Consider the following 27,696-nt stretch of genomic DNA (forward strand, 5'->3'; position numbering starts at 1 on the left):
AATCGGATTACACTAATGGAAATTGCTGCTGCAGTTTCCATTAGTTTAATGTACCTTGCGATTTGCGATCAGAAGCAAATCGCAGGCTAGTGGAAAAAGGCCCTAAGAAACCATTACTGTACAATACCAACAGGAGAGCAGGTGATGCTATGATGTGAAGACAACCCTGATAATACAGAATAAGACATTCCTTTAGGAGCTATGGCAGGTCAGTTAGAGGTTGATGGCTGAGGTCAGGACAGACACGTTCCTTTTCACAGGGCGAGGTCAGGGAAAGTTGGTGATATAAGTGTATATTAGCTCACCAGAACCAGATCAGGGCAGGCAGACATCAGGAATTTTCCAGGACAAAGGCTGAATTCAGGGCAGGGCAAGTGTAATCGAGTCATTCCAAATATAAATTGATAGGAATGTTCAACTACCCAAGTCCTAAATATACTTGACCTAAGAATGCAATATAAATCTGTAGTAGGCTCTCATCCATTCCTTACCTGCTTTATTCAATAACCCAAATCACGCAGTCTCAGCTTAAAGGAAACCTGAAGTGAGAAGAATATGGAGGCTGCCATATTTATTTCCTAAACAATACCAGTTGCCTGGCAGCCCTGCTGATCTATTTGCAGTAGTGTCGGACTCTGAATAGTAGCAGAAACAAGCATGCAGCTAATCTTGTCACCTGATCTACTGCATGCTTGTTCAGGGTCTATGGCTAAAAAAAATAGAGGCAGCAGTATAGCTAGGCAATTGGTATTGCTCTAAAGGAAATAAATATGGCAGCCTCCATATACCTTACTTCAGGTGTCCTTTAAAGCAAAATTAAAGTTTGTCATAAAATTACATAAACATTTGATTTCCTATGCTGTATTGCCCATGCAGTTATCCTACTTGCTTTTTTCCTAAAGTAATGTCATCAGTGTAAAAATCACAAGTCCCTCCCGTCCTCCTCTCAAAGTAAGATGGCATTGTGAGCACAGTTGCTATTGCATGTACAGTATATCTTCTGTATAATACAGGATACAGAATGTTCCTCACCAAGGCCACTGAATCCTGTTTAAAAAGAAAAACTATGTTCTGTGTTTGTTCGCTCCTATCAACTGCAATTAGTGTTCAAACCGCCACTTCTGTGCAATAGGCAGGTAACTGATAGGGTGCCTATACATTGTTTGATTTTGTGCATCTAAATCTGGCTGATTCGATCACAATGATTGAATCTGGCAGATAGCGATCCTGCGACACAGCCACCCGATCAATTATTGTAATTTATTTACGGGTGAAATTGCCCAGTCACTGGCCAATTAAAATAGGATGTGTGTACCAAGCTTTTGATGACTAGACAATACTATAATATACAGTACTATAATGTCTAACAATTCTGTATAACGTGCCAAAATCTATATTTTGTGTATATCATTGTCTATATTACTGTATGTACCCAATGGTTGTCTCTTACTCTGCACAGCTCCACGGAATATGTTGGTGTTTTATGAATCAATTATAATCATAAGGTTATTCAAGAAGATCATCTTAAAGAGACTCTGTAACATCAAAAACCTCCCCTGGGGGGTACTCACCTCGGGTGGGGGAAGCCTCCGGATCCTAATGAGGCTTCCCACGCCGTCCTCTGTCCCACGGGGGTCTCGCTGCAGCCCTCCAAACAGCCGGCGACAGACCCGACTGTAAAATCAATATTTACCTTTGCTGGCTCCAGCGGGGGCGCTGTGGCTGCTTTCGGCTCGGAACTAGACGGAAATACCCGATCTCAGTCGGGTCCGCTCTACTGTGCAGGCGCCGGAAACTTGCGCCTGCGCAGTAGAGCAGACCCGACGACGATCAGGTATTTCCGCCTACTTCGGAGCCGACAGCCGTCAGAGCGCCTGCGCAGGAGCCAGGAAGGTAAATATTACGTCGCCGCTGTACGGAGGGCTGCAGCGAGACCCCTGAGGGATGGAGGACGGCGTGGGAAGCCTCATTAGGTTCCCGAGGCTTCCCCCACCCGAGGTGAGTACCCCCCAGGGGAGGTTTTGATGTTACAGTTCCTTTTTAAGCCCGGTATAGACATCCAACATGACGGTGCCTAAGGGCCCGTTTCCACTACTGTGGTGCGATTTCGACAGGAAAATCGCAGCAAAAAATCAGAATGCGGTTTCGTTGGCGTTTCTATGCGGATTTTCACGTAGAATCGCTCAAGAAAGCGCATCTAGATTCGCTCTAGTGGAAACGGGCCCTAAAATTTGCATTTTGCGTTAGACATGTGGTGTGACAGTGTAGTTAAAGAGAAACTCTGACCAAGAATTGAACTTCATCCCAATCAGTAGCTAATACCCTCTTTTACATGAGAAATCTTTTTCACAAACAGACCATCAGGGGGCGCTGTATGACTGATATTGTGGTGAAACCCCTCCCACAAGAAACTCTGAGGATCGTGGTACTCCTGGCAGTTTCCTGTCTGTGAACCTTGTTGCATTGTGGGAAATAGCGGTTTACAGGTGTTTTCAACTGCCAAAAAAGCAAGCAGCAGCTACATCACCTGCCAACAGTAAAAATGTCACCATGTAATGTCAGAATGTAAATCAGGGATTTAAAAGATTTTACAACGGGCAAACACTGACTAAATCATTTATACATAATTATTGTAAAAATGAAGCACTTTTTTATTACATTATTTTCACTGGAGTTCCTCTTTAAGCACACAATACAATAGAAGAATGCTTCACTGCCACTGTAAATGCCTACATTGTCTGATAAACGGGACCTGCCACACCTCACCCGATGTAACTGTACCATAGAAATATCATTGCAACGCATTGGGATGCAATTATATCATCCGTTGCAAGGAATGCAAAGGATTTGGTGTGAAAGGACCACACACCATACCATTTTTTTTAAATATCTGTTCAATTTAAGAATAGCAATCAATTTTTCTGACTGATTGTAACAATTCAAAAATCTGACCAATGTACCACACACCATTTCAATTGTTCCCCAATCATGAATGAAATAATTGAAAGCTCAGAAAATAAATTGATTGGGACTGTACGTCAGGTAATTGACAATCCATCACACACCATACAATTCTTCATAAAGTTGGTCTAAAATTTCCAACATGTCCACTCTCCAAAAATCGGAAAAAAATGTGTAATTCTATCGGATTTATCGATCAAAAACAAAGAAAATCTCTTGATTTTTCGGGACAACCGATTGAAATTATTGAATTGGTAAATATTGGATCTTTAAATTGTATGGTGTGTGGCCACCATAACTGTTTAAACAGTATTTCTAAGCCTAGATATTTAGTTTTATTCCTATGTGATTTATTATTTTCTAAAACTCAAAATGTGCTATACTTAGCTAACTCATCATCCAACCCAATAACCCCTTAAAGTAAACCAAGCACCATTTTAGCACCCAGGACATCTCAATAGCACGTTAAAAATGTATGCTATAAATGATGCTCATTATTAAAAAAAAAAAAAAACTTCAATTTTACCTCTTCTTTTTACATTTAAAAGTTTAGTAGAGGCTTTTACCCTACTTCCAAGGCCTGACCGACTGCAGAAATGTCAAGCAGATAAGGACTGATGTGATTATTTTATTGCACACGTTATCAGAGAGCAAATAAAAGTGTTCATCAGCAGAGGGGGAGGGGGCATAGGACGCTATGCTTAAAGAGAATCTGTATTGTTAAAATCGCTCAAAAGTAAACATACCAGTGCGTTAAGGGGACATCTCCTATTACCCTCTGTCACAATTTCGCCGCTCCTCGCCGCATTAAAAGTGGTTAAAAACAGTTTTAAAAAGTTTGTTTATAAACAAACAAAATGGCCACCAAAACAGGAAGTAGGTTGATGTACAGTATGTCCACACATAGAAAATACATCCATACACAAGCAGGCTGTATACAGCCTTCCTTTTGAATCTCAAGAGATCATTTGTGTGTTTCTTTCCCCCATGCACTGAAGTTTCAGGCTGCTCTTTTCTTCCTGCAAACAGCTTTGCCCTTGTTTGTAATTCCTCAGTATGTGAAAGCCCAGCCAGCTCAGAGGACGATTTATCCAGCTTGTAAAAGATAAGAGAGAAGAGAGAAGCTGCTCTAATCTAAATAATACACAGGCAGTGTGCATAGTGGGGCCTGGAAGGGGGAGTTCATAGCAGAACCACAACACTGAAGAACTTGGCAGCCTTCCAGACACAGGCCGACAAGTCTGACAGGGGAAAGATACATTGATTTATTACAGAGACTGTCATAGTAGAAAGTGCTGCAGTAAGCCAGAACACATTAGAATAGCTTTTGGAACTTGTAGGATGATAAAAAACAGGATGCAATTTTTGTTACGGAGTCTCTTTAAAAGAGTTTACAGAAGTCACAGATGCTATCTTCACACCCTGCATACATAATGTGCAGCTAGAAGGTGAGGGGGGAACATGGCAGCTCCTATAGCTATTAGAAAGCAGGAAAAAAAAGTGGCATTTACCAGTAGTTCCCTTTAAACTCAGCAGAAGTCCCCCCTGGGGTACCCGCGCCATCTATTGAGAATTTAAACACACCACACATGGCATGCCAAATCTATTGAGTACGCCATCATCACAAGGTGCCATGTCTGAGAAGGATCCCGATTACTCCGTACACATGAGTTCCTTCAGATAAATCATACAATGCAAGCAAAGAGCCAAATAACATCTAATAACATGTTTTCACACTCATTGAAGCCGTCACATCACAGGGAACACTCAGACACACTTCTGGCACTGTCGCTTGGATGCAAATATGAGTCCGCATTCAGTACATAATATTCTGTCCTGCACAAGACGCTGGAAAAAAACAAATGATGTCATAATTACGATGTCATCGTCACATTACACACACAACGTACTTTGGCAAATGCCAGTTTATGATAACATCACACAGAACTCAAATTCACAACAAACCAGAGCTGTGATAATAAATATCACATAGTTAATAAAAAGTTAAAGAGGAACTTTAAAGGGGAGCTGAAGAGAGAGGTATATGGAGGCTGTCATGTTTATTTCCTTTTAAGCAATACCAGTTGCCTGGCAGCTCTGCTGATCCTCTTCCTCTAATACTATTAGCCATAGCCCCTGAACAAGCATGCAGCAGATCAGGTGTTTCAGACTTTAAAGTCAGATCTGACAAGACTAGCTGCATGCTTGTTTCTGGTGTTATTCAGATACTACTGCAGAGAAATAGACCAGCAGGGCTGCCAGGCAACTGGTATTGATTAAAAGGAAATAAATATGGCAGCCTCCGTATACTTCTTACTTCAGTTCCCCTTTAAAGGGAACCTGAAGTGAGAGGTATATGGAGGCTGCCATATTAATTTCCTTTTAAACAATGCATATTACCTGGCTGTCCTGCTGATCCTCTGTCTCTCATACATTTAGCCATAGACCCTGAACAAGCATGCAAAGTAGATGTTTATGAAAAAAATCTGACAAGATTAGCCGCATGCTTGTTTCGGGTGTGTGATTCTCAGTACTGATGCCAGAATGATCAGCAGGACTGCCAGGCAACTGGTATTGTTTAAAAGGAAATCTATTTGGCATCCTCCATATAACTCTTGCTTCAGGATCATTTTAACCAAGGATTGAACTTCATCCCAATCAGTAGCTGATACCCCCTTTCCCATGGGAAATCTTTTCCTTTTCTCAAATAGATTATCTGGCTTGCAGTCACTGCTATGTATCCCCTTTTCTTATTTCTTTCTGCTTCATACACAATTAGGAATGACAGCTGAATGAATTGTGCGCCCCCTCCTGCACTGCGCCCTGAGGCTGGAGCCTTACCAAACACACAAGTGGAGAAACTCACTCCCAAACAGTTCTCTGCTGCTTTATAAAGCCTGCAGGCTGCTTATAAGCCAATGAGAAGTGCACACATATGTTACACCTAGCTTGCAGTGATTAATCAAGCAGAAGCTGAGCAAGTCAGCCAGTCAGTTGGAGAGGGCTTCAGTTGCATATAGACAATGACTATATGACCAGCAGGGGGCACCAGCGTGCAGGATATTCCCTCTCATCTGCCCCCCTCCTAACTAAACTGCATGGGATACTACAATAAAATTAAAAACAATAGTGCATGAGCCAGCCTGGAGCCTCTCCAGCCTATGCCTCGGCCCGGCCCTGTGTATTGCTATGCGAATTTGCATGCGAAAAACGCATGCGAATTCGCGATAGTGGAAATGAGCCCTGACACTGACTAAATGATCTTTAAATATATTTTGTAAAAAAAAAAAAAGGAGCAATTTTATTCATTATACAACAATGGGAAGTCCATGGGCATCAGACTGTATCCAATATATTGCGGGGAGTCACAGTTAAAGTAGTAGGTACATTAAGCCTCCAATGCAATAAAGTCCATATACATACAATCCAATCTGGACTCGACCCTTCTGGACCAATTTTCAGCTATTTCTTTGCATTGAAACAGCGGTTACATAGCAACAAGCAAGCACAACGTTTCGGGCTGCCTGCCCTTTATCAAACACTTGATAAAGGGCAGGCAGCCCGAAACATTGTGCTTTCTTGTTGCTATGTAACCGCTGTTTCAATGCAAATAAAAAGCTGAAAATTGGTCCAAAAGGATCGAGTCCAGATTGGATTGTATGTATATCAATTTTATTCCTTATGTTATTTTCACGACTGTTTCTATTTTTGTATAATGCAATTGGAATAATCCCCTGAAGAAGGCAATTTAAACTGCATTAAAATCCTGCACATGTAATTCATTTTAATCATCCACTAAAATGTATTTTTTTCTGCTATGTGTAATGCACACTTATCAGAAATGAGTATCAAATAAAAAGAATGTAACGTAATAACAATCAGACAGGCAACCTATTGTATATCATAAAATATAAAACTTTAATATTTACCCACAACATGGAACCAATGGAATCACTGAAATGTAAACAAGACCACACATCAAGCATCACAAAACATTCCATAAATTGCTAATTATAAATCTTCAGATGGGTGTCCAGGGATAAGTGATTTTCATCCGATCTGCCCTGATGCGTTTCGTGGTGGCCCAGGCCCACAACGACTTCCTCAGAGACTTTCTTAACATCACAAACAAAGGTGTGACCCAAAGGATAAATAGGAAGTACTTGAGGGGTTAAACCACTTCCGATTGTTAAAGATAAATGAATGGGTGGGCTCTCCACAGGGCCAGGAGATCGATCAGCCTGGGTCTGTAATACTTGCCTAGGCACAATGTCCTAATGGTGAAGCTGGGCTCAAGTCCTTCCTTCTGCTACAGCAAAACCACCAGAACTGATGCAGAGAGAATGAGTCACAGATCAGCAGGTGCCATAATAACACCACCCAGATTTCTACTTTCTTTCCCAGACTCAGCAGGACAGACCAGAGCAGCCCAGAGCTCAGAGCACCAGACCAAAAGCATGAGACCCTCCAGATCTCCTGCAGAGACCTCCACACATGTCCAATCCCCTCCAGATCTGCAACCATCCAATGCTGGGCGTCCCTCTCCTCCCCCCCTTCAGAGGCTTCGTGACATTTCCATAGAGCCCCTCACATCTGCCAGGGAACATCCCACCCATCCCACATCTGGGCTGGATCCTGTTTACTGGGAGGCTGCAATGAGAAGGATCCCCTGACATGGGATAAAGCGATTGTCAGCCTGTCGCTGCAACTTCTGCATCTGCAAGGTGAGGGGGAAGGGGGGGGGGGGGTGCTGGACAGGAGGCAATGCTAAGGAGGGGGGCTCATTCTGCATGGGGGGAGATCAGGAGGAGGGGGGCTGCTATAGTGGGGTGATTACATGCAGAGGAGTTGCTGGGGGACTGGAGCACATACACTCATACATGCTTACATGCCATGCCTCCATACATACCTACATACATACATACATACATACAGCTTTGAGGGGTAGCAGGTGCTGTGTGTGTGAAGGATAACGTTATACGTGGATCTCTCCATGTGTGCACCAGATGGAAGCTATCAGATATCATCCAGGGCGATTGCTTCCCTTGTCTGCCAGATGTGGAAATCTGAACGGCTACCCCCGCTCGCTTCTCTATGTGATGATAAACTCGACATGCTTGGAACACACTAGGCGTTGCGTGAAACATTGCGTTTTGCTGCATATGCGTTTCAAGTGTGTTTTGAGTGCATTTCCGTTTTGCGTTTTCATTTCATGCATGCATTTTTCTTGCGCTTGAATGCATTTGCAGTTCGCACATATAAATCCAAAGTGCATTTTATAAGCGTTTTGTATGTATTTTTTATACATGCGTTTTATGTAAATCGTTAAGGGCGCTTTTACACTAGAGCCCTTTTTCGGCGTTTCAACGCAAAGTCGAAACTTTGCGTTGACCAAGGTAAAATGAAAGTACATAGACTTTCATTTTACCTTTCACACTCGATGCTGCGTTTTGATGCGTTGCGGCAGAACACCGATGGATAACTGGAGACAGGCAGAGCCAGTAAGCTGGGGCGAAAGACGTCGGGATTCATCGGCATAGATTTCAATTAGTTTGGTCCTAAAGTGGTTAAACAAGGTGTGTATGAAACCTGCAGATACTTCTTAACGTTTTTGTGCACTGCGCTTGCATGAAAAAGCATTTCTCGAGGCTTTCGCATGAACTGGTCATTTGCATGTGTACAACATCTTTAGAAAGATCCGACGTTCAAACCTTCCCGACAAACCTATGTGGCAGATTGATTCTTTGGTTTGGAAAGATTTTTATCTCACGTGTGTACCCAGCGTTAGGCTCCCCGTACACATATCAATGTATCCAGCCAATTTGATCTTTCAAATGTTTTTAATTGCCTTCTACATACGGATAGATCGACTCTTAATCGGTTTTGGGAAGTTTACCAATTGAACTGATGATTGGACAGGCTGGAAGATCTCTGTCGTGTGTGACGCAGAGATTTGTGGGAGATCGATAACCACATAGTGATGTACTGCATTAGTGTTTTGATTGATCCTCGATTAGATTTCCGTTGAATTCCGATGCCAGCCATACACAGACCAACATGGCAAATTATCGATCACCCCCCTGACTGAACATTGTTCGGATAACAGTGATGCTACCGGTTTGTCCTACCAATCTTGATTAGATTGCAGTATAAATGTAATTGAAAATCAATCACACTGCTGGTATTGTGCTCCATGTGCTACAAAGCTGTGCATCCATCGATCCCCCACTGATCCCAAGCCCTCCCCCCCCCCCCCCCCCTCCCCTGCTTCATGGATATTTTCTAAAATGCCTGATCACCCGATTAAAGGACAACTGAAGTGAGAGGTATATGCAACTGAAGTGAGAGGCTGCCATATTTATTTCCTTTTAAGCAATACCAGTTGCCTGGCTGCCCTGCTGATCATCTGCCTCTTATACTTTTAGCCACAGACCCTGAACAAGCATGCAGCAGATCAGGTGTTTGTCAGATCTGATAAGATTAGCTGCATGCTTGTTTCTGGTGTGATTCAGACACTGCTGCAGCCAAATAGACCAGCAGGGCTGCCAGGCAACTGGTATTGTTTAAGGCTTCTTGCACACCAAGACGTTGCATTAGGTGGCACGTTAAGGTCGCATAACGTGCACCTAACACAACGTATGGTGCTGCAAGAGCCGACGGTAGAGTGAGCCGCGTTAGGCGGCTCGAGTCCTATAATGTCTCCCAGAGTGGCGCTGATTGGCCAGCGGGACCACGTGATGCGGAGCGAGACACTCCGCATCACGTGGTCCCGCCGGCCAATCAGTGCCCGCCAGTGCAGTGAATATTAAGTAGCCATGTGCGCGGCTACTGTAGCTGGCTCTCCCCGCCTCCTCTCCGCCCCCCACTGCGCATGTGCAAACAGTCTAACGCGGCTATAGCCGCTCCAACGCCGTAGCATGCTGCACTTTGCACAGAACGTGCAGCGTTACATGTAACGCAACGTGGGCTGTGTGAACAGCCCACTTGTGTTACATTGCTGTGCGTTGGGGGAGCGTTACAGGCGCACTAACGTGCGCCTGTAACATCCCTGTGTGTAAGCAGCCTAAAACTATAAACTGATCAAAAACCATTGATTGGGTAGATCAAAGCAATCAAATCGATTCATTCCTATCAGCCTATCATCAAATGGACAGTGTGATAGAATCAATCACTTCTACCCAATCAATTTTCAGTTACGGAGGACTGTCGGCAGCGCGTTTAGCCAATCAATAATCTGCTGCATGAAGGTGGTAAGATTGGTCAGTGATTGGCTAATTATAATTGAAAGTGTGTACCAGGCTTATAATAAACAATATTAGGACAAATAATGTTGCCAGAAATACCTGACCTGCTGCATGCTTGTTCAGGGTCTATGGCTGAAAGTATTAGAGACAGAGGAGCAGCCGGGCTGCCAGGCAACTGGTATTGCTTCAAAGGAAATAAATATGGCAGCCTCCATAGCCCTCTCACCTGGGGTTGACTTTAAGGGTGATCACCATATACATTTATGGGTGGTAAACGTACGCCAGTGTGCATGTTTATATTAGAAGATGATTGGACGTGGGATAGTCTCAGGAATGAATGCTAGCGTGGATTTCATGTTTCCATTGCTGCCTTTGTGTGTTTGATTATCTATTTCCTGTGGAAGTGCACAGAGCCAGGGTTGCCACCTCCTCCCTTTAACCTCTTTAGGACCGCGTCACGCCGATGGGCGTGGACGCGGTGGCTCCCCCAGGACCGCCTAAAGTCCTGGATGGTGTAAAGTCCGTTGGGCCTGTTTTGCAGGAGATCGCACGCGCTAATGCGCGCGCATCTCCACTTGGAGGACAGAACTCCGCTCCATCATCAGCCTTCGGGCTCGTTTCCACTAGAGCGAATCTGCATGCGTTTCCTGCATGCAGATTCGCATAGATAATACAAGTGGATGGGACTGTTTCCACTTGTCAGGATTTCTGAGCGTTTTTCTGTATAGAAAAAATCTGCACGACAGAGCCATCAGAATTCGCATACCGCATACCAATATGCGATTCGCATACAATGTATTTAATAGGAAATTCGCATGCATGTTTTGATATGCAAATTTTCATGCAAATTCGCATGGAATCAATGAAAAAGCACACAGGCACTGCCATGGTTAAATTCGCATACATCGTCATCCATGAGAATTCACATGCGAATTCGCATGAAAATTCGCATACAGCCGCATCTGAAATTCGCATGCGAATCCCCACCGCGATCCCCACCGCACAAGTGGAAACGGGCCCTTCCAGTGGAGATCGCCGCTCGGAGACTGTTAGACAGCGAATCCGCCGTCTATTTACTTAGTACAGCGCTGTACTGGGGACAGCAGTCTGACACAACTATCCACCTGGGAGAAACTGAAGTGATTGGCTGTCATAGGCTGATGCCTATGACAGCTGATCACAGTGATTGGTTGGGGGCTGGGAATTTTTTTTTTTTTTAAACTGTCACATTTATTAATAAAATAATCAAATAAATATTTATTAAAAAAAAAAAATAGACATCCTGGGAGGGATCATTGTCCACCAACAGAAAGCTCTGTTGGTGGGCAGAAAAGGGGAGGGGGAATCACTTGTGTGCCGAGTGGTGCGGCCCTGCAGCAAGGCCTTAAAGCTGCAGTGGCCCATTTTGTAAAAAGTGGCCTGGTCTTTAACCACTTAAGCCCAACTGGACGAGATTTCTCGTCCAGTTGGGCTGCGCGCACTCCCGCGGGTCGCGCGCGCTCCCGCGGGCCCCCCGTGCGCGCCCCCGCTGCTGGCCGCTAGCCCACCGATCAGTGAAAGGGATTATAAATCCCTTTCGCTGATCGGACCCCCCCGGAGAAAAGCCGACAGCGTCTCTTCAGACGCTGCGGCTTTTCTGAGCTCTGGTCTCCTTTCTTCTGCCTGGGAGCGAGATCGATCGCTCCCAGGACTTTTTGATTCTGGCCATCTTGTGGCCAAATAGCAAATTACACCTAAAAAAAAAAGTTTTAAAGATAAACATATAAATATATTAAAAAAAAACCCTGTTTACCTCCCACACCAAAAAAATACCCACATACAAGTTTAAATTAAAAAAAAAAAAATTACAATAATAAAAAAAAAAAAAAAACATAAATAGTTACCTAAGGGTCTGAACTTTTTAAATATGCATGTCAAAGGAGTATATCAATATGATTTAATAAATTATGGGCTTCTAAACAGTGATGGACGCAAAACGGAAAAAATGCACCTTTATTTCCAAATAAAATATTGTCGCCATACATTGTGATAGGGACATAATTTTAACGGTGAAATACCCGGGGCATATGGGCAAATACAATACGTGAGTTTTAATTATGGAGGCATGTATTATTTTAAAACTATAATGGCTGAAAACTGAGAAATAATGAATTTTTTCCATTTTTTTCTTATTCTTCCTGTTAAAATGCATTTACAGTAAAGTGGCTCTTAGCAAAATATACCACCCACAGAAAGCCTAATTGGTGGCGGAAAAAACAAGATATAGATCAATTAATTGTGATGAGTAGTGATAAAGTTATTGGCAAATGAATGGGGGGGTGAAAGTTGCTCGGATGTAAAAAAAATTTCAACCCTTCGGGCTTAAAGAGACTCCGTAACAAAAATTGCATCCTGTTTTTTATCATCCTGCATGTTCCAAAAGCTATTCTAATGTGTTCTGGCTAACTGCAGCACTTTCTACTATGACAGTCTCTGTAGTAAATCAATGTATCTTTCCCCTGTCAGACTTGTCGGCCTGTGTCTGGAAGGCTGCCAAGTTCTTCAGTGTTGTGGTTCTGCTATGAACTCACCCTTTCTGGCCCCTCTATGCACACAGCCTGTGTGTTATTTAGATTAGAGCAGCTTCTCTCTTCTCTCTTATCTTTTACAAGCTGGATAAATCATCCTCTGAGCTGGCTGGGCTTTCACATACTGAGGAATTACAAACAAGGGCAAAGCTGTTTGCAAGAAGAAAAGAGCAGCCTGAAACTTCAGTGCATGGGGGAAAGAAACACACGCCACAAATGATCTCTTGAGATTCAAAAGGAATGCTGTATACAGCCTGCTTATGTATGGATGTATTTTCTATGTGTGGACATACTGTACATCAACCTACTTCCTGTTTTGGTGGCCATTTTGTTTGTTTACAAACAAACTTTTTAAAACTGTTTTTAACCACTTTTAATGCGGCGAGGAGCGGCGAAATTGTGACAGAGGGTAATAGGAGATGTCCCCTAACGCACTGGTATGTTTACTTTTGAGCGATTTTAACAATACAGATTCTGTGGTTAAGGGGGTTTAAGCTTGTGGTCCTTAAGTGGTTAAATACCGACACATATAGATGATCAGATACAGATCATGCACTGTTTATGAGTGAGTAGCCCCAGAACCTGTATAACTTAGATGTGCCTGTATTTAAAGGAAAGAGGTGGCAACCCTGCACAGAACAGAAATAATGTATGCTGAGACTCATCGTATAGTGGGTGAGGTGGGATCCTGTTTGGCTGACACAGTCCTGGGGGGAGGGGGGGTCTCGGCCCTTCCATGCAATATCAATATCACTCCCTGCACACTGTGTGGAGAGGAAACTGCTGCTGAGACAAGTGTTTCCATATGGAGTCAGACTGACACGCATTGGTGACTATTAATAAAGACACTGATGTTGGGTTTACCTATTGTCATAGTATTTCTGTTGGCTGCGAGTACACAGGCGTCCGAGCACATGTGTGTCACTGGTGGGAGGGTTATGATTATAGCTGGTGGCGTGTACACAATCGCACACGCGCGGGTTGTACCAACCTGTGATTGGTCACAGGTGTGTGGTGGACACACCCATATATTTCAAGGAAGATATTTAAAGGAAACATGAAGTGAGAGGGTTGCCTGGCTGCCCTGCTGGTCTATTTGGCTGCAGTAGTGTCTGAATAACACCAGAAACAAACATGCAGCTAATCTTGTCAGATCTGACAATAATGTCAGAAACACCTGATCTGCTGCAAGCTTGTTCAGGGGCTATGGCTATAATTATTAGAGGCAGTGGATCAGTAGGACAGCCAGGCAACTGGTATTACTTAAAAGGAAATAAATATGGCAGCCATCGTATCCCTCTCGCCGTAGTTGTCCTTTAATGATGACATCATCTGTTTATTCTAGTGTTTCGCGCAGTACTGAATATTATGTACTGAATTTGGACTCATATTTGCATCCAAACGACATTGACAGAAGTGTGTTTGAGTTTTCCCTCTGATGTGACGGCTTCAATAAGTGTAAAAATGTGTTATTATATGTTGCTTGGCTCTTTGCTTGCATTGTATGATTTATTTAAAGAAATATGATGTGTAAAAGTAATCAGCATCCTTTATGGACACGGTACCTTGTGATGATGATTAGATTTGAATAGATTTCACTGCAGTTCTGACAACTACTAGTTTTTCTCCATTGATTGCCTGATGAAGCGGGACCTTGCCCCCGAAACGCATTGCATACTGGAGCCACAAATAAATGTTATTTTTTGTGTTATAAAAATAACTAATCTTTGTCTGTTTTTCCTCGAGGGAGGTAAATCTACCAACTTCCCCCTTTTAAATTGTTTTTAGACGTTTTTACTCTATTTTGGCGCCTCTGTTCAAACCTCTATATCCACGTGTGGTGTGTGTGCTTGAAATAGTAACTATAGTGAAAATAACATGATGAATAAAATTGCTTATTTATTACAATATTTATTTACAGTATAGTGTTTCAGGCAGTACAGAGTATACTGTACTGAACTGGACTCATATTTACATCCAAACGTGCTTTAAATATTAGCACATCTAAGTTATGCAGGCTCTGGGGCTGCATAGGCATAATAAGTGCCTAAGGGCCCGTTTCCACTATCGCGAATCCGCATGCGTTGCCCGCATGCGGATTCGCACAGTCAGTACAAGTGGATGGGACTGTTTCCACTTGTGCGTTTCCCCGCACGTTTTTCTGTGCAGAAAAAATCTGCAGGGTAGGGCCCTCAGAATTCGCCTGCGTGTGGAATGCAGGCGAATCGCACGCAATGTATTTAATAGGGAAATCGCATGCGTTTTCCCCATGCGTTTTTTGCCGCGATTTCGCATGCGATTTCGCATAGGTACCCATGTTAATTCACACAGGCAGTGACATGGTTAAAATCGCATACAGCCTTACCTATGCGAAATCGCATGCGAAATCGCGGCAAAAAACGCATGCGGAATCGCACCCGCATGCGATTTGCCTGCGGTGATTCGCCGGCGATTTCGCAACGCTATAGTGGAAACGGGCCCTAAATCGCATCTAACCAGCCTCATGGCCTGTATAATTCATATGACTCTGTATTTAAAAGGATGAGTTGGCAACATTGGTTTAGATGGTGAACGTATAAGAAAGAAACTGTTGACTTTGTTTTATTTTATAAAGCATTTATAGTTAATAACCTTTTTCATTATCCAAAACGTTTTGCATAAGGAGATCTTAAAGGGAACCAGAGATGAACGTTTCACACAAAATAAACATATCAGTCGATAGCTTGTAAAGAATAAATGCTCTACCTGATAATTTCGCCGCTCTGGTGTGCCTTTTTTAGTGTTTTTTATCCATTATTGCTCCAGGAAAAATCAAATATGACCGCCGGCTCATATCCCTTTTGCTTCCGGGTTATGAGTTGTTCTGGATTTGCTGTCTAGGCTATATAAGACTATGTTGCTATCTAGGCTAAATGCAGCCTTTCACCTGTGTGCTTTCATTTTGGTATGATGTGCAGCTGCCTGTAGGAAGTGTCTCTCATAGGAATGAAACTGCAGTCATCATCATTATCTATGCAGAGGCACACAGAGCACACAGATCATATTGCAGCCACACTTGTCTGTTTCAGAGCTTCTCTCTCAGCAGCAGCAGCCCCTCCCATGTCATCACAGCTCTCAGTATGCAAAGCAGGAAATCTGAGCCAGGAGGTGGCAGGCTTGGGCTTGAAAATACTCCACAGAAGAGTGACTCAGCTCTAATGATTCCAGGTCAAACCTAGACTAAGCCAGTCGGGGATTCTTATCACAGCTGATAATAGACTAATTAAGCAGATAAGAATGAAACTAAAAGCAGGGTAGGTGTTTACTGTCATGTTCCCACTATAGTAGAATGCAGTAAGTTTTTAAAGGATACCCACATTTAGTGTAATGTTTCTGGTTTCAGCATCAGAAATACTTCCTATATCCATATATTGCTGTATATTGAATGTAGCTCCGCCCTCCCAGTGATGTCACAGCCTAGGCTGTTTAGCTATGTGGAATTACTCCCCAGAGTATCCTGGGAGACCAGGCATTATTTTATACTGGCTTTGGGATCCTTAGTAACCAAACATTTCGCAGAAATCACCTGACAGCACTAAAGATGTCACCACCTGTGACAAATGTGATAAATTACAGAATGTAAATCGGGGAGAGGAAAGAGTTTACAGTGTGCAAACACTGACTAAATAATCTATAAATTAATATTGTAAAAAAAAAAAAAGCAATTTTATTAATTACTGGTACATTATTTTCCCTACAACTCCTCTTTAATTGTTGTGTTTGAAATCCTTTGAAGAAGGCAGTGGTGAGCGTCCCGCAGGTTCTCCCTACAGAGAATACCGACGTCTGTTCTCTGAAAGGCCTCATTAGCTGGGCTGCTGTTTTCTAGCTTGTTGTCACGGTGATTACTGTGTGGTGATGGAGATCAGCAGAATTCTGGGGGATTTCTATATTTCCCCTGTTAGTAGGAGGCCTGACAATGGCGTGGACACCACCAGTTCTGATCACACACTGAGCCCGCCCAGAGCAAAGCCAAGGATTGGAAGTGTTTTTGTTTTCTTACTTTCCTGCAAGAATATTTGCCAAGAAAGTTAGAGATTAGGAAAACAGCTGCGGGGTACAGCCAGAGTAACCTCAGTCACGGCTGAGGTAATCAGCTGCATCTGTGACTGGCAGGTGGAAAATTCTCCTTCCTCTTAGTCTTCATATTCTGTGCTTATAGACCTGTCCTCATCATAGCCATGACTCTAATATGGATCAACACTTCTATGTTAAAGAGGAACTCCAGTGAAAATAATGTAATAAAAAAAAGTGCTTCATTTTTACAATAAGTATGTATAAATGATTTAGTCAGTGTTTGCCCGTTGAAAAATCTTTCCTCTCCCACATATACATTCTGACATTTATCACATGATATCATTTTTACTACTGGCAGGTGATGTCAGTAGAAGGAGAAGATGCTTGCTTTTTTGGCAGTTGGAAACAGCTGTTATTTCCCACAACGCAGTGAGGTTCACAGACAGGAAACTGTCAGGACCTTGGTCCTGACATCACACTGTGGGAGGGGTTTCCCCACAATATCAGCCATACAGAGCCCCCTGATGATCTGTTTGAGCAAAGGAATAGTTTTCACATGAGAAAGGGGGTATCAGCTACTGATGGTTACTGTGTCGCTTTAAATTAACACCAAAGCAAGGATAGAATCTGCATCAACACAATTCAGTGTGCAGGGTCGGTGCTGGCATTGAGGCAAAGGGAGCAAGTGCCCCAGGACCCCAACCGCTCCACAGCCCCCCCGGCCCACCGTACCTCCCAGGTGGCCTCCCCTGACTGCTCCCCCCGCTACATCAAAGTTTGCCCCCAACTCCCCCACCACCAGACCCCCAAGGGCTGCTCCCCATGACCCCAGCATGTTCGGTAGTTCAGCTGCCTTGCCATATCTCGCCTGATCCTGCGGTGGCTCCGTCCCAATCTCCGACTTCAGCCACGCTACCTGCAAATATACCAATGCAGTCTTCAGCTTGCTTGGAGAGTCTTCCTCTTCAAGCTCTTGCTCTCAACTGACTTCCTTCTGCTGTCCCTGCCTCTGTCTATGGACCCTTCCAGGGGCTTGAAGGAACAGACACACCTGGCATGGGTGGTCACCTCAGCCATGGTGGGAAATTCAAGTAGGCCCCAAGGCCCTCATGAGTCACTCACACACACACAGAGGATCATGCCACGCAGAGACCTGGGTGTGGTTAGCCCAAGGTATTATCCTTGTAACCCAAATATTTAACCATAACATAATGTTTTTTTCCTCTTTACCTGCAGGAAAATGAGGCTCTGTGTTATTGCTTTCTACTATATGCTCTTCTTGGTCTCCTCTCATGGAGTCCATGGACAGGAAGAGGAAGAAGAAGAGGAGGAGGAAGAGGAGGAGAACGATTATAACCCAGATGTTATAATGATGGAAGAAAAACCAACCACCAAAGGACTGCTCTGCCCCAAGTCCTGTAGCTGCACCCAGGAAGGGGTTGTAGACTGCGCTGGAGTGGATCTGAAAGAGTTTCCTATAGACCTCCCCGAAACAACGAATCACCTATCTTTGCAGGTCTGAATGTCTTCCAGTCATGTCCAGTTATATTGCATGTATTAAATAAGGGCGCAAGCAAAAAAGGGGGAAGGGTGAAGCCCCCCCCCCCCCACCCCGGTGCTACCTAAACCTAAAATCCCCTGGTGATGTCTACCCATGAAACACACCTGGTGGTGTCTAACCCTAAGACCCCCCCTGGTGGTGCTTAAACCTATGACCTTCCTGGTGATCCCTAGCCCTTTGACCCCTTAGGGCTATGTACTCCCCTGGTGGTACCTAACCCTAAGACCCCCCCTGGTGGTGCCTAACCCTAAGACCCCCCTGGTGGTGCCTAACCCTAAGACCTCCCTAGTGGTCCTTAACCCTAAGACCTCCCTAGTGGTCCTTAACCCTAAGACTCCTCTGGTGTTGCCTAACCCTGAGACCTCCCTGGTGGTGCCTAACCCTCCCTAAGACCTCCCTGTTGGTGCATTACCCTAAGACCCCCCTGGTGGTGCCTAACCTTAAAACTCCCCTTCCTGATACCTAACCCAACAATAAACTTAAAAGATCATTTGCAAAATAATAATACTCAAAATTAATTTCAATACAATAATTTTTAAACAGAAATTCTCAAAACAAAAAATTTTGGTTAGATGGGGGCCCAAATTTCTGCTATTGGCACCCAATATTTTGCATTAGCGCCTAGGGGTATAGGCATGCTCGGAATTGCAATTTTCCGTTCCGCGGTAATTCCGCATACCGCCGATCCGGAATTCCGGAGCTGTTCCGCGGAATTGCGCCTTAAAATCTCTCTCTCTCTCTCATATCATCCTTTAGCATGTAGTGTGGTTGGTGGTCTAGGGGGTAAGACAGATACCTACTACACACTGATACTTGGGTTCAAATCCTGGCAAAGGTATGTAAGCTGGCTTTTAAAAAAGTACAAATCCTTAATCATCATGCTACTTTTTCTATTGAATTGATGATAATGGTACATGCTAGGCCAGCTTTAGCATGTAGTGTGGTTGATGGTCTAGTGGGTAAGACAGATACCTACTACACACTGAGGCCTAGGTTCAAATCCCAGCTATGGTATGTAAGCTGTTTTGAAAAACTGCAATTTCCTACAGGATGATATGAGAGAGAAAGAGAGAGAGAGAGCTTGAGAGAGATTTTTGTGTTATCCCGGAAAATTCCACGGAAATAATAACATTTCTGCGGAATTCGAGAGGTTTACCAATTCCGTTCCGACTATCGGAATCGGAAATGACCTAATTCCGGCCAGAATCACGGAATTTACAATTCCGCGGAATTTAGCGAGCATCCCTAATGAGGTACCCAAATAATCCATTTGCTGCAGATGCCCAAATCTCCTGCTTCCGTTATATTGCTGCGTTAGGTACAGAGCCATGTTTCCTTCTCTGCAATATATTATGGTAATAATTTACCAGAAGGAGAAGAGAGGGAAGACAACTTGTGACCATTTCAAAATCGCTCTACAAACAGGTTTACTCCTCTCCCGACTTTCAAATCATCCCAACTATGTATTACGACTATGAGCCTAGCCTGGCTATTTATGGCTTTGTTGATCTTCATTCTTCGCTGCTTGAATTATGGTATGCAGACCAGAGTTGTCCTGCATGAGAATTTGATTATATTTGCTAGACAGCTCCATATTTTTTACATTAAAGCATCCTAGCTATTCTGTTCCGCTCACCCATATTTTGCTTTGTATCCGAGCGTCCTGTTGTATCTGTGCAGAGTTGTGTTTAAGTCACAGAGCCTTCTCTCCTCATGTAGCCACAACTTTCCCTGCTTGTTGAGAACATTTTGTTAAGATTGTTGCAGAACTTCAAACTTCAATTAAGTTCCCCAAGTAGAAAAAAAAACCCTCATGCCTTGTACTCAAATACGCCCGTTCCCCCAAAATAAGACTTACTCCAAAAATAAGGCCTAACATTATTTCTCAGGGTTTTTGAGGAGGCTCGAAATATAAGCCCTATTCCAAAAATAAGCCTAGATACATAAAAAGTCAATGTAAATAGTGTCCAGGCAGCTACAGTAAGCATGTAAATAAAGTAAAATAAATTGGTAATATAAATTATAGAATGCAGGAGGACAGAGAGACCTTTCACCATGGAAAGCCGCCACCCCCAAAAGAATCGCACTGAACAGCCCCTCAAAACCCAAATCAATAAGGGTTGGCAAGTGCCGGACTATCGGTAAATGTAGATTGTTGTACATGGAAAGTCAGATACTGTTACAATAAATTCATAAGGAAATTCAGGGTTTGGAGATTTAAAGGGAGTCTGATGTGTAAAAAACAGATACTCACCTAAGGAGAGGGAAGGCTCTGGGTCCCATAGAGCCTTCCTGTTTCCTCTCACGGTCCCTGCGTTCCAGCGTTGGATCCCCCGTTCACTGCCCCCGCTTTGGAAGTTTGCAGGAGCATGAGTGCTCCCAAAGACGGCCGGCTCCGTATTGCGCGAGTGTGCATGAATGCGTGCTCGCGCATGCGCAGTACGGAGCGGCCCAACTTCCAAAGCCTCCCATAGCAGCAGAGAGCAGTTTTCGACCCCAAAAAAAGAAAAACGACCCAATGATGCAATGTGGGGATGGGGGTTACAAAGGCCGCCAAATGCTGCTAAATCGGGGGTTGAGGGGCAAAGGCTATATAATACCAGTATATGGGGGGAAACATGTTCATCTTTGCCCAGGGCCCCCTTTCTGAAGCAGGTGGTTTCAGCACATGGTGCTCAGCGCAGAGAATATAGCAGTAATGTAATATGTGGGGCGATTAAGAGTCATTCGGGGTTCCGACGATCGCCGGACCGCAAATTACTCCTCCGTCATTCGGCTCACCCTGCGCCAGCTCACCGGTGGCGTATTAATACCTACCCCCCATTTCACCTAATGCCAGCACTGCCTTGACCCAAACAAACATTTAGAAACCACTTGTATAGAGGTCCTCTCTATCCATGTGCGGAGTTCCTCCCTAACTCGTGTGTGATGTCCACTCTGGTGACGCGGGTGAGGGAGGGGTTGATATTATTGTTTTTTGTGTCCTCGCACCATCCAGAATCAGCTGACGCTGGTGACATTTTAACTCCAAAAAAGTGAATTTCAGTTATTTACCTGGCTGTTTGTTTCGCCTTGCGATTCTCAGCATTGTGCATTAACGTTTCATTTTGTAAGTTGTACAGAATAACCAAATAGAGGAGATACCTCCGGAGGATCTGATCAGATTTTATCGGCTGGAGACCCTCAACTTGCAGAACAACCGTCTTACTTCAAGAGGTGAGCGTAGAGAAATAGGGGGGGGAGGGGGGAGGGAACTTCCGACCACTCTGTGGGCTTGATTCACAAAGCCGTGCTAACAGTTCAGCACGGGTGTGCTAAACTGTTAGCACGTGAGGTGCCGTTTGCGGACTTTTGTGCGTGCAAAGTGCCGCAATTCAGCGACCGCGGACTTTTGCGTGTGCAATTTGCCGCAAATTGCGCGCGCAAAAGTCCACAAACGACACTTCACGTGCTAACAGTTTAGCACACCCGTGCTGAACTGTTAGCATGGCTTTGTGAATCAAGCCCTGTGTGTGTTTCTGTGACCATTACATCATACATGTGAGATCATCGCACAGCTGCACTAACGAAGATCTAGGAATCAGGCCTGAACGAGGGTGGCTGTATCCATTCCAAATGAGTCACTTTGCTGCCTAAAATCAAACAAGAACAAACATTGACAAGAAGTTTTAGGCAGCGTAATAAAACACTATATATATATATATATATATATATATATATATATATATATATATATATATATATATATATATATATATATATACTGTATATAAGGCTTAAAGGAACTCTATCAAACCATGTGTTCTAAAATGACAATGCACAAATAATGTCTAAGTAGCTGTGTAAACATTTTTCTATTATTCATGTTAAATATCAGAGGCAAAAGCTTTACCGGTAATTCATTGTGTTTAGATTTTAGCTACGTTTGGATTGTCTCATTTGCAGAGGTATGAATCTGTAAGAATCTCTGCAGTCTGACATGCTAAGAACAGTGTAATATTGAAGCAGATTACCTGACAGGCTTTTGTTTTCATATATCAGGTTTCTCACACACACACGCACACACACAATTACAGATGCTTATGTTGCACATAAGATACACTTCCTCTGCTCTCTGTGAGAGAAAGCTCTGCCTGTCTCTGACTGAGCTCTCTGCACTCATAGAGTTAATGATGCACTGTGAAGGGAATCCACTCATGGCTGAGTCTGCCCTCAGAATTTCAGCAGACAGCCATCAGAAAAGTGTGAAAGGGATTAGATAACAGTAAACAGAGAGATAAGGATTCAGATGTATACACCAACACTTAGCAGCACTTCCCAAACATTTCTTATCTCAATTGAAAAAAACATGTCCATCAATAGTGTCCCTTTAAAGAGACTCCGTAACAAAAATTGCATCCTGTTTTTTATCATCCTACAAGTTCCAAAAGCTATTCTAATGTGTTCTGGCTTACTGCAGCACTTTGTACTATGACAGTCTCTGTAATAAATCAACTTATCTCTCTCTTGTCAGACTTGTCAGCCTGTGTCTGGAAGGCTGCCAAGTTCTTCAGTGTTGTGGTTCTGCTATGAACTCCCCCTTCTAGGCCCCTCTATGCACACTACCTGTGTGTTATTTAGATTAGGGCAGTGTCTCTCTTCTCTCTTATCTTTTACAAGCTGGATAAATTGTCCTCTGAGCTGGCTGGGCTTTCACATACTGAAGAATTACAGACACAGGCAGAGCTGTTTGCAGGAAGAAACGAGCAGCCTGAAACTTCAGTGCATGAGAGATGCAGGGGGAAAGAAACACACAAATGATCTCTTGAGATTCAAAAGGAATGCTGTATACAGCCTGCTTGTGTATGGATGTATTTTCTATGTGTGGACATACTGTACATCAACCTACTTCCTGTTTTGGTGGCCATTTTGTTTGTTTATAAACAAACTTTTTAAAACTGTTTTTAACCACTTTTAATGCGGCGAGGAGCGGCGAAATTGTGACAGAGGGTAATAGGAGATGTCCCCTAACGCACTGGTATGTTTACTTTTGTGCGATTTTAACAATACAGATTCTCTTTAAAGCTTATTATTGAAATACAGACATTAGATATTAAATGTGGGCTCTAAGTAGCTATTTCCTGTATGTAAAGTGACTGATGCTTTGTACACATACTAGGTGGTTCTTGACCGAGGCTGCTGGTCGGAGCCGCCTCTGCCAAAAATCTACTGAGCAGTTGGACTGGCGGATCCCCTCAGTCGAGCGATGGTCAAGACATTCTTCTTCTACTCATCTAGCCTACTCTGTACTTCTCCATCAAGTACTATATAGTTGGCCCTTCAAAAAAAAACAGAAGGTCCTAAACGTGACGGCACAGTGATGTACAAATGACTCACAGATTATGATTTTCCTGGATGTTTATTTAGATACGCTAAGCAGGAAATAAAATTTTAGCATCCCTATGCACAATTACTACTGCAGCTGCTAAACCAATTATCAAGGGCACTGAATATCACGCTCTTAGCCCAACTCACCACTTCTTTACCTTTTCAGGACTCTCCGATGATCTGTTTGAACAACTGGAGAACCTCAGTTATCTCTACTTAGCCAACAATAAGGTATGAAGATTTGATAAATGAAACTTGAATGCTTGTTAATCCTCTCCTGTACCCCCCAGTGGGGACCATGAACTCCTCCTTTTGGCAGATACTAACCTTCTTCACCCCAATATCGCTGCATTGGGGTACTGTAACTGGTCCTACATAATGTTCCTACATAGTCAGGGTTTCCACAATTATGTGCAGGACTTGTCCTCCACCGTCAATTGTCAGAGCTTTTATGTCCATGCTGATGAAGGAGGGAAAGGAGAGATTAAGGACAGCACCTTCTCAGAAGAAGACTAACTGGTCAAGAAAAAAAAATGCAACCTCTGAGAAGGGAGGTGGAAGTAGCAGGTCTCTGGATGATCCTGCATTTGTTGTTTTTTTATGGACAGTTTACCTTGTTGATTCTGGCCCTAGTGGTTAGTGGTTAGGGAAAGGAGAACCTTCTCAGAAGAAGACTGACTGACCAAGAAAAAAATGGAACCTCTTAGAAGGGAAGTAGAAGTAGGAGGTCTGTGGATGAACCGGGATTTGGTTTTCATGGACAGTTTACCTTGTTGATCTTGGCCCTAGTGGTTAGTGTGGGCTCTACCGGGGCACAGATTCTAAAGCTACCTAATACATTACTCAACCTAATCGGACTGCAATTGTCCCATAATCACCATAGATATCAAGTTTAACGTCAGCCAAAGAACCGCCATCCCCAATCATTGAATGTTGCCAGCAGGTCAATTGCAGGGCTAATTACAACGTCTATGTGCCCAGTGGTAAACAAAGTTTTGCCCGATTCGAATTTTGAATGCAGAATAGGGCTAAACATTATAAAGTGTTTGGTCCGCTTAACTGGGCGATGGTTTTCGCCACTAGGAATCGTAAATGAGATGCAAATAACTATGAGTTGATGTAGGTTATGCAAATTTTGTATGCAAATTTATGTGCTTGAAATTGGACCAGTCGAGTCCTGCCAAGGTGGAGTTTGCTTCAATTTCAAGCTCTACAAATGTTTCCTTGCAAAATTTGCATAATCATACGTTATCTCTGAATTATTTCTATCTCATTCACCCTCCCTGTTCACCATAGCATCTTCCTCAACTGTTTTCACAGTTTAGATTGGGTTTTCTTCTCATTTGTGTCTTGTTTGCAATTGATTGCTTTTGTTAAACCAGTTGTTTCTTTTTAAAACCCATATGAACAAGGAAAATTCTGAAAGCAGTCTTATTGATTAGTGTTAATTATAAATATTAGTGTAACTTTGTAAATTGATACTTGACTAAACAAATTCAAAAACCCATTGTGTAGATGGACACCTATGTACCAGGGTTGAAGTCCTCCCCACCCTGGTACTTCCTGTTAGCAGAGCTCAGGTCTTAAAAGGGTTGTAACATCCAGTAATTAAAAAATGCCCCAAATAGTGCCCCAAAAATATATGTAAACCCTTTTTTTGCTAAAATAGTTCCCTAATGTCCCTTTTTTTACCTAGTCTGGTTGCTTTTACCTAACTGCAGAAACTGTGTAGCACCAGTTGGAAAGTTTTTGTTTTCTTAACTACAGTAACAAGCTTATCTCAGCATGCAAATAGCAGAAAGCTTCCTATTGTGGATAAGATAAGGACACTATGGCCAGAAGGTTATTGAGTCCCCCTTCCTCCCTTTGAAGAGTTTACACAGTGATGTAGGCCTGTTGCTTCAGTGATGTTTGCTGTGGGAGGGACAGTAAGCTATGGCAGCAGGGAGGGAAAATTAACACTGAGCTGGGTTGACGGAAAAAAAAAGAAGAAAAAAGCAGAAGGGATGTCACTTTCGGCATTACAAAGAAACAGTAAAGATGGAAACCTGCAGAAATATTATTTTTTACAATATTCATATATAGATTTTTTTAGTCAGTGTTTGCCCATTGTAAAATCTTTCCTCTCCCTGATTTACATTCTTGACGTTATCACTGGAGGTGACATCTTTAGTTCTTCCAGGTGATCTGTAGGGTTCTATGCACAGAGAGAAAAAGCTGTTATTTCCCACAACGCAACAAGGTTCACAGACAGAAAATTGCCAGGACCATGGTCATGACATCACACATGTGGGAGGGGTTTCACCACAAAATCACCCATGCAGAGCCCCCTGATGATCTATTCAAGAAAAGGAAAAGATTTATCATGGGGAAGGGGGGATCAGCTATTGATTGGGATGAAGTTCGATCCTTGGTTAACCACTTGAGGACCCACCCTTTACCCCCCCTTAAGGACCAGCGCTGTTTGTTGTGATCTGTGCTGGGTGGGCTCTGCAGCCCCCAGCACAGATCAGTGGGCACGCAGAGCGATCAGATCGCCCCCCTTTTTTCCCCCCTATGGGGATGATGTGCAGGGGGGGTCTAATCGCTCCTGCCTGCAGGCATGTTGTGGGGGGGGGGGCACCTCAAAGCCCCCCTCCGCGGCGACATTCTCCCCCTCCCTCTCCTACCTGTCATGCCCAGTGATCCGGGCTGCACAGGACGCTATCCGTCCTGTGCAGCCAGTGACAGGACGTCCCCTGTCACATGGCGGCGATCCCCGGCCGCTGATTGGCCGGGGATCGCCGATCTGCCTTACGGCGCTGCTGCGCAGCAGCGCCGTACAATGTAAACAAAGCGGATTATTTCCGCATGTGTTTACATTTAGCCTGCGAGCCGCCATCGGCGGCCCACAGGCTATTCACGGAGCCCCCCGCCGTGAATTGACAGGAAGCAGCCGCTCGCGCGAGCGGCTGCTTCCTGATTAATCAGCCTGCAGCTCACTGGCGAACTGAGGGGGCTATTCCGGGTGTCTGGAACCTCCCCCCTGCACTGAGCTGTGTATTCAGCCAGGGAAGCCCGCATAATATAAACAGCCTCATTCTCCCTCCCTTCTTACTTCTGGTGCTTCCCTCCAGCTAATATAATGAGAGAGGCAGCTTCCCTCACAAGAAGATGCAGCCTGCAGTGAGAGAATGTTGATTATGGAGTCCTGGACTCTCCACAGCACAGAAGTGTCAGACATGATGAAATTAGAGTACAGGCAAGCTGGTAAATATACACAGCATGATGCAGAGCTTGCCTGGAGGGTCCGTGGGCAAACATCTGTCTGGTCTCTCCCCATTGTTATAATGACTGCATGTGTGGGTAAGGTGTTTAACAAGCTGAAAAGTTTTTGACAGTCCCTAGACTCCAGGAGGGCTTCTTTCTGACTTGTGTGAGAGACTGACAGGGACAGGAGTCCGATTACAGGCAAGTAGCCTGTGTGATGTGGGACTGCAATACAGATACGTTCTCTGCTCCATCTCAGGCTATTCTCAATGTTTCCACTCCTCTCTCAGGGCTAGTGCAACGCCAAAATGACAATAGCAATCGCTAGCAATTTGTGAGTGTGATTTTGTGAAGTGATTTTCAGAGCGATTTTTGAATGAATTGCTCAAAAACATGCTACATGCAGTATACCTGCGATTTTAAAAAAATCACAACGCTGCTGTGGGAACACCCTCATAGGGTAACATTAGCCAAGCGCTTTTCAAATCACTGTTGATTTGAAAAACGCTCAGAAGCACTCTTGGTGTGCACCAGCCTCCTTCATTCACCTTTGTTTCCCTCTTCCCCTAGAGCTGGCTGTGTGTTCTTGTCATACAGGAAAGATAAATAAAGTGCAATCCTGGTGAGGCAAATTATTATTATTTAGTATTGATGTAGCGCCGACATCTTCCGCAGATGCATATATCCCTGC

At 43.7% G+C, this 27,696-nt stretch overlaps 1 protein-coding gene across 2 annotated transcripts in view; it reads left to right on the plus strand.

Moving 5' to 3' along the window:
• The first annotated feature begins 7,335 nt into the window (after positions 1-7,335).
• PODN (podocan) overlaps positions 7,336-27,696 on the plus strand; it is a 64,075-nt gene continuing 43,714 nt past the window's right edge. The window contains exons 1-4 of one of the 2 annotated variants that reach the window (XM_068242411.1): positions 7,336-7,685; positions 18,065-18,344; positions 21,512-21,605; positions 23,923-23,987. In XM_068242411.1, coding sequence (XP_068098512.1) covers positions 18,069-18,344; positions 21,512-21,605; positions 23,923-23,987 — 435 coding nt within the window. In that variant the 5' untranslated portion in view covers positions 7,336-7,685; positions 18,065-18,068. Of the gene's footprint in view, positions 7,686-16,743; positions 16,901-18,064; positions 18,345-21,511; positions 21,606-23,922; positions 23,988-27,696 lie in introns of those variants that run through there. The other variant, XM_068242412.1, reaches the window with a different exon arrangement.

The sequence above is a fragment of the Hyperolius riggenbachi genome, chromosome 6 (assembly GCF_040937935.1).
Source record: "Hyperolius riggenbachi isolate aHypRig1 chromosome 6, aHypRig1.pri, whole genome shotgun sequence".
NCBI lineage: Eukaryota > Metazoa > Chordata > Amphibia > Anura > Hyperoliidae > Hyperolius > Hyperolius riggenbachi.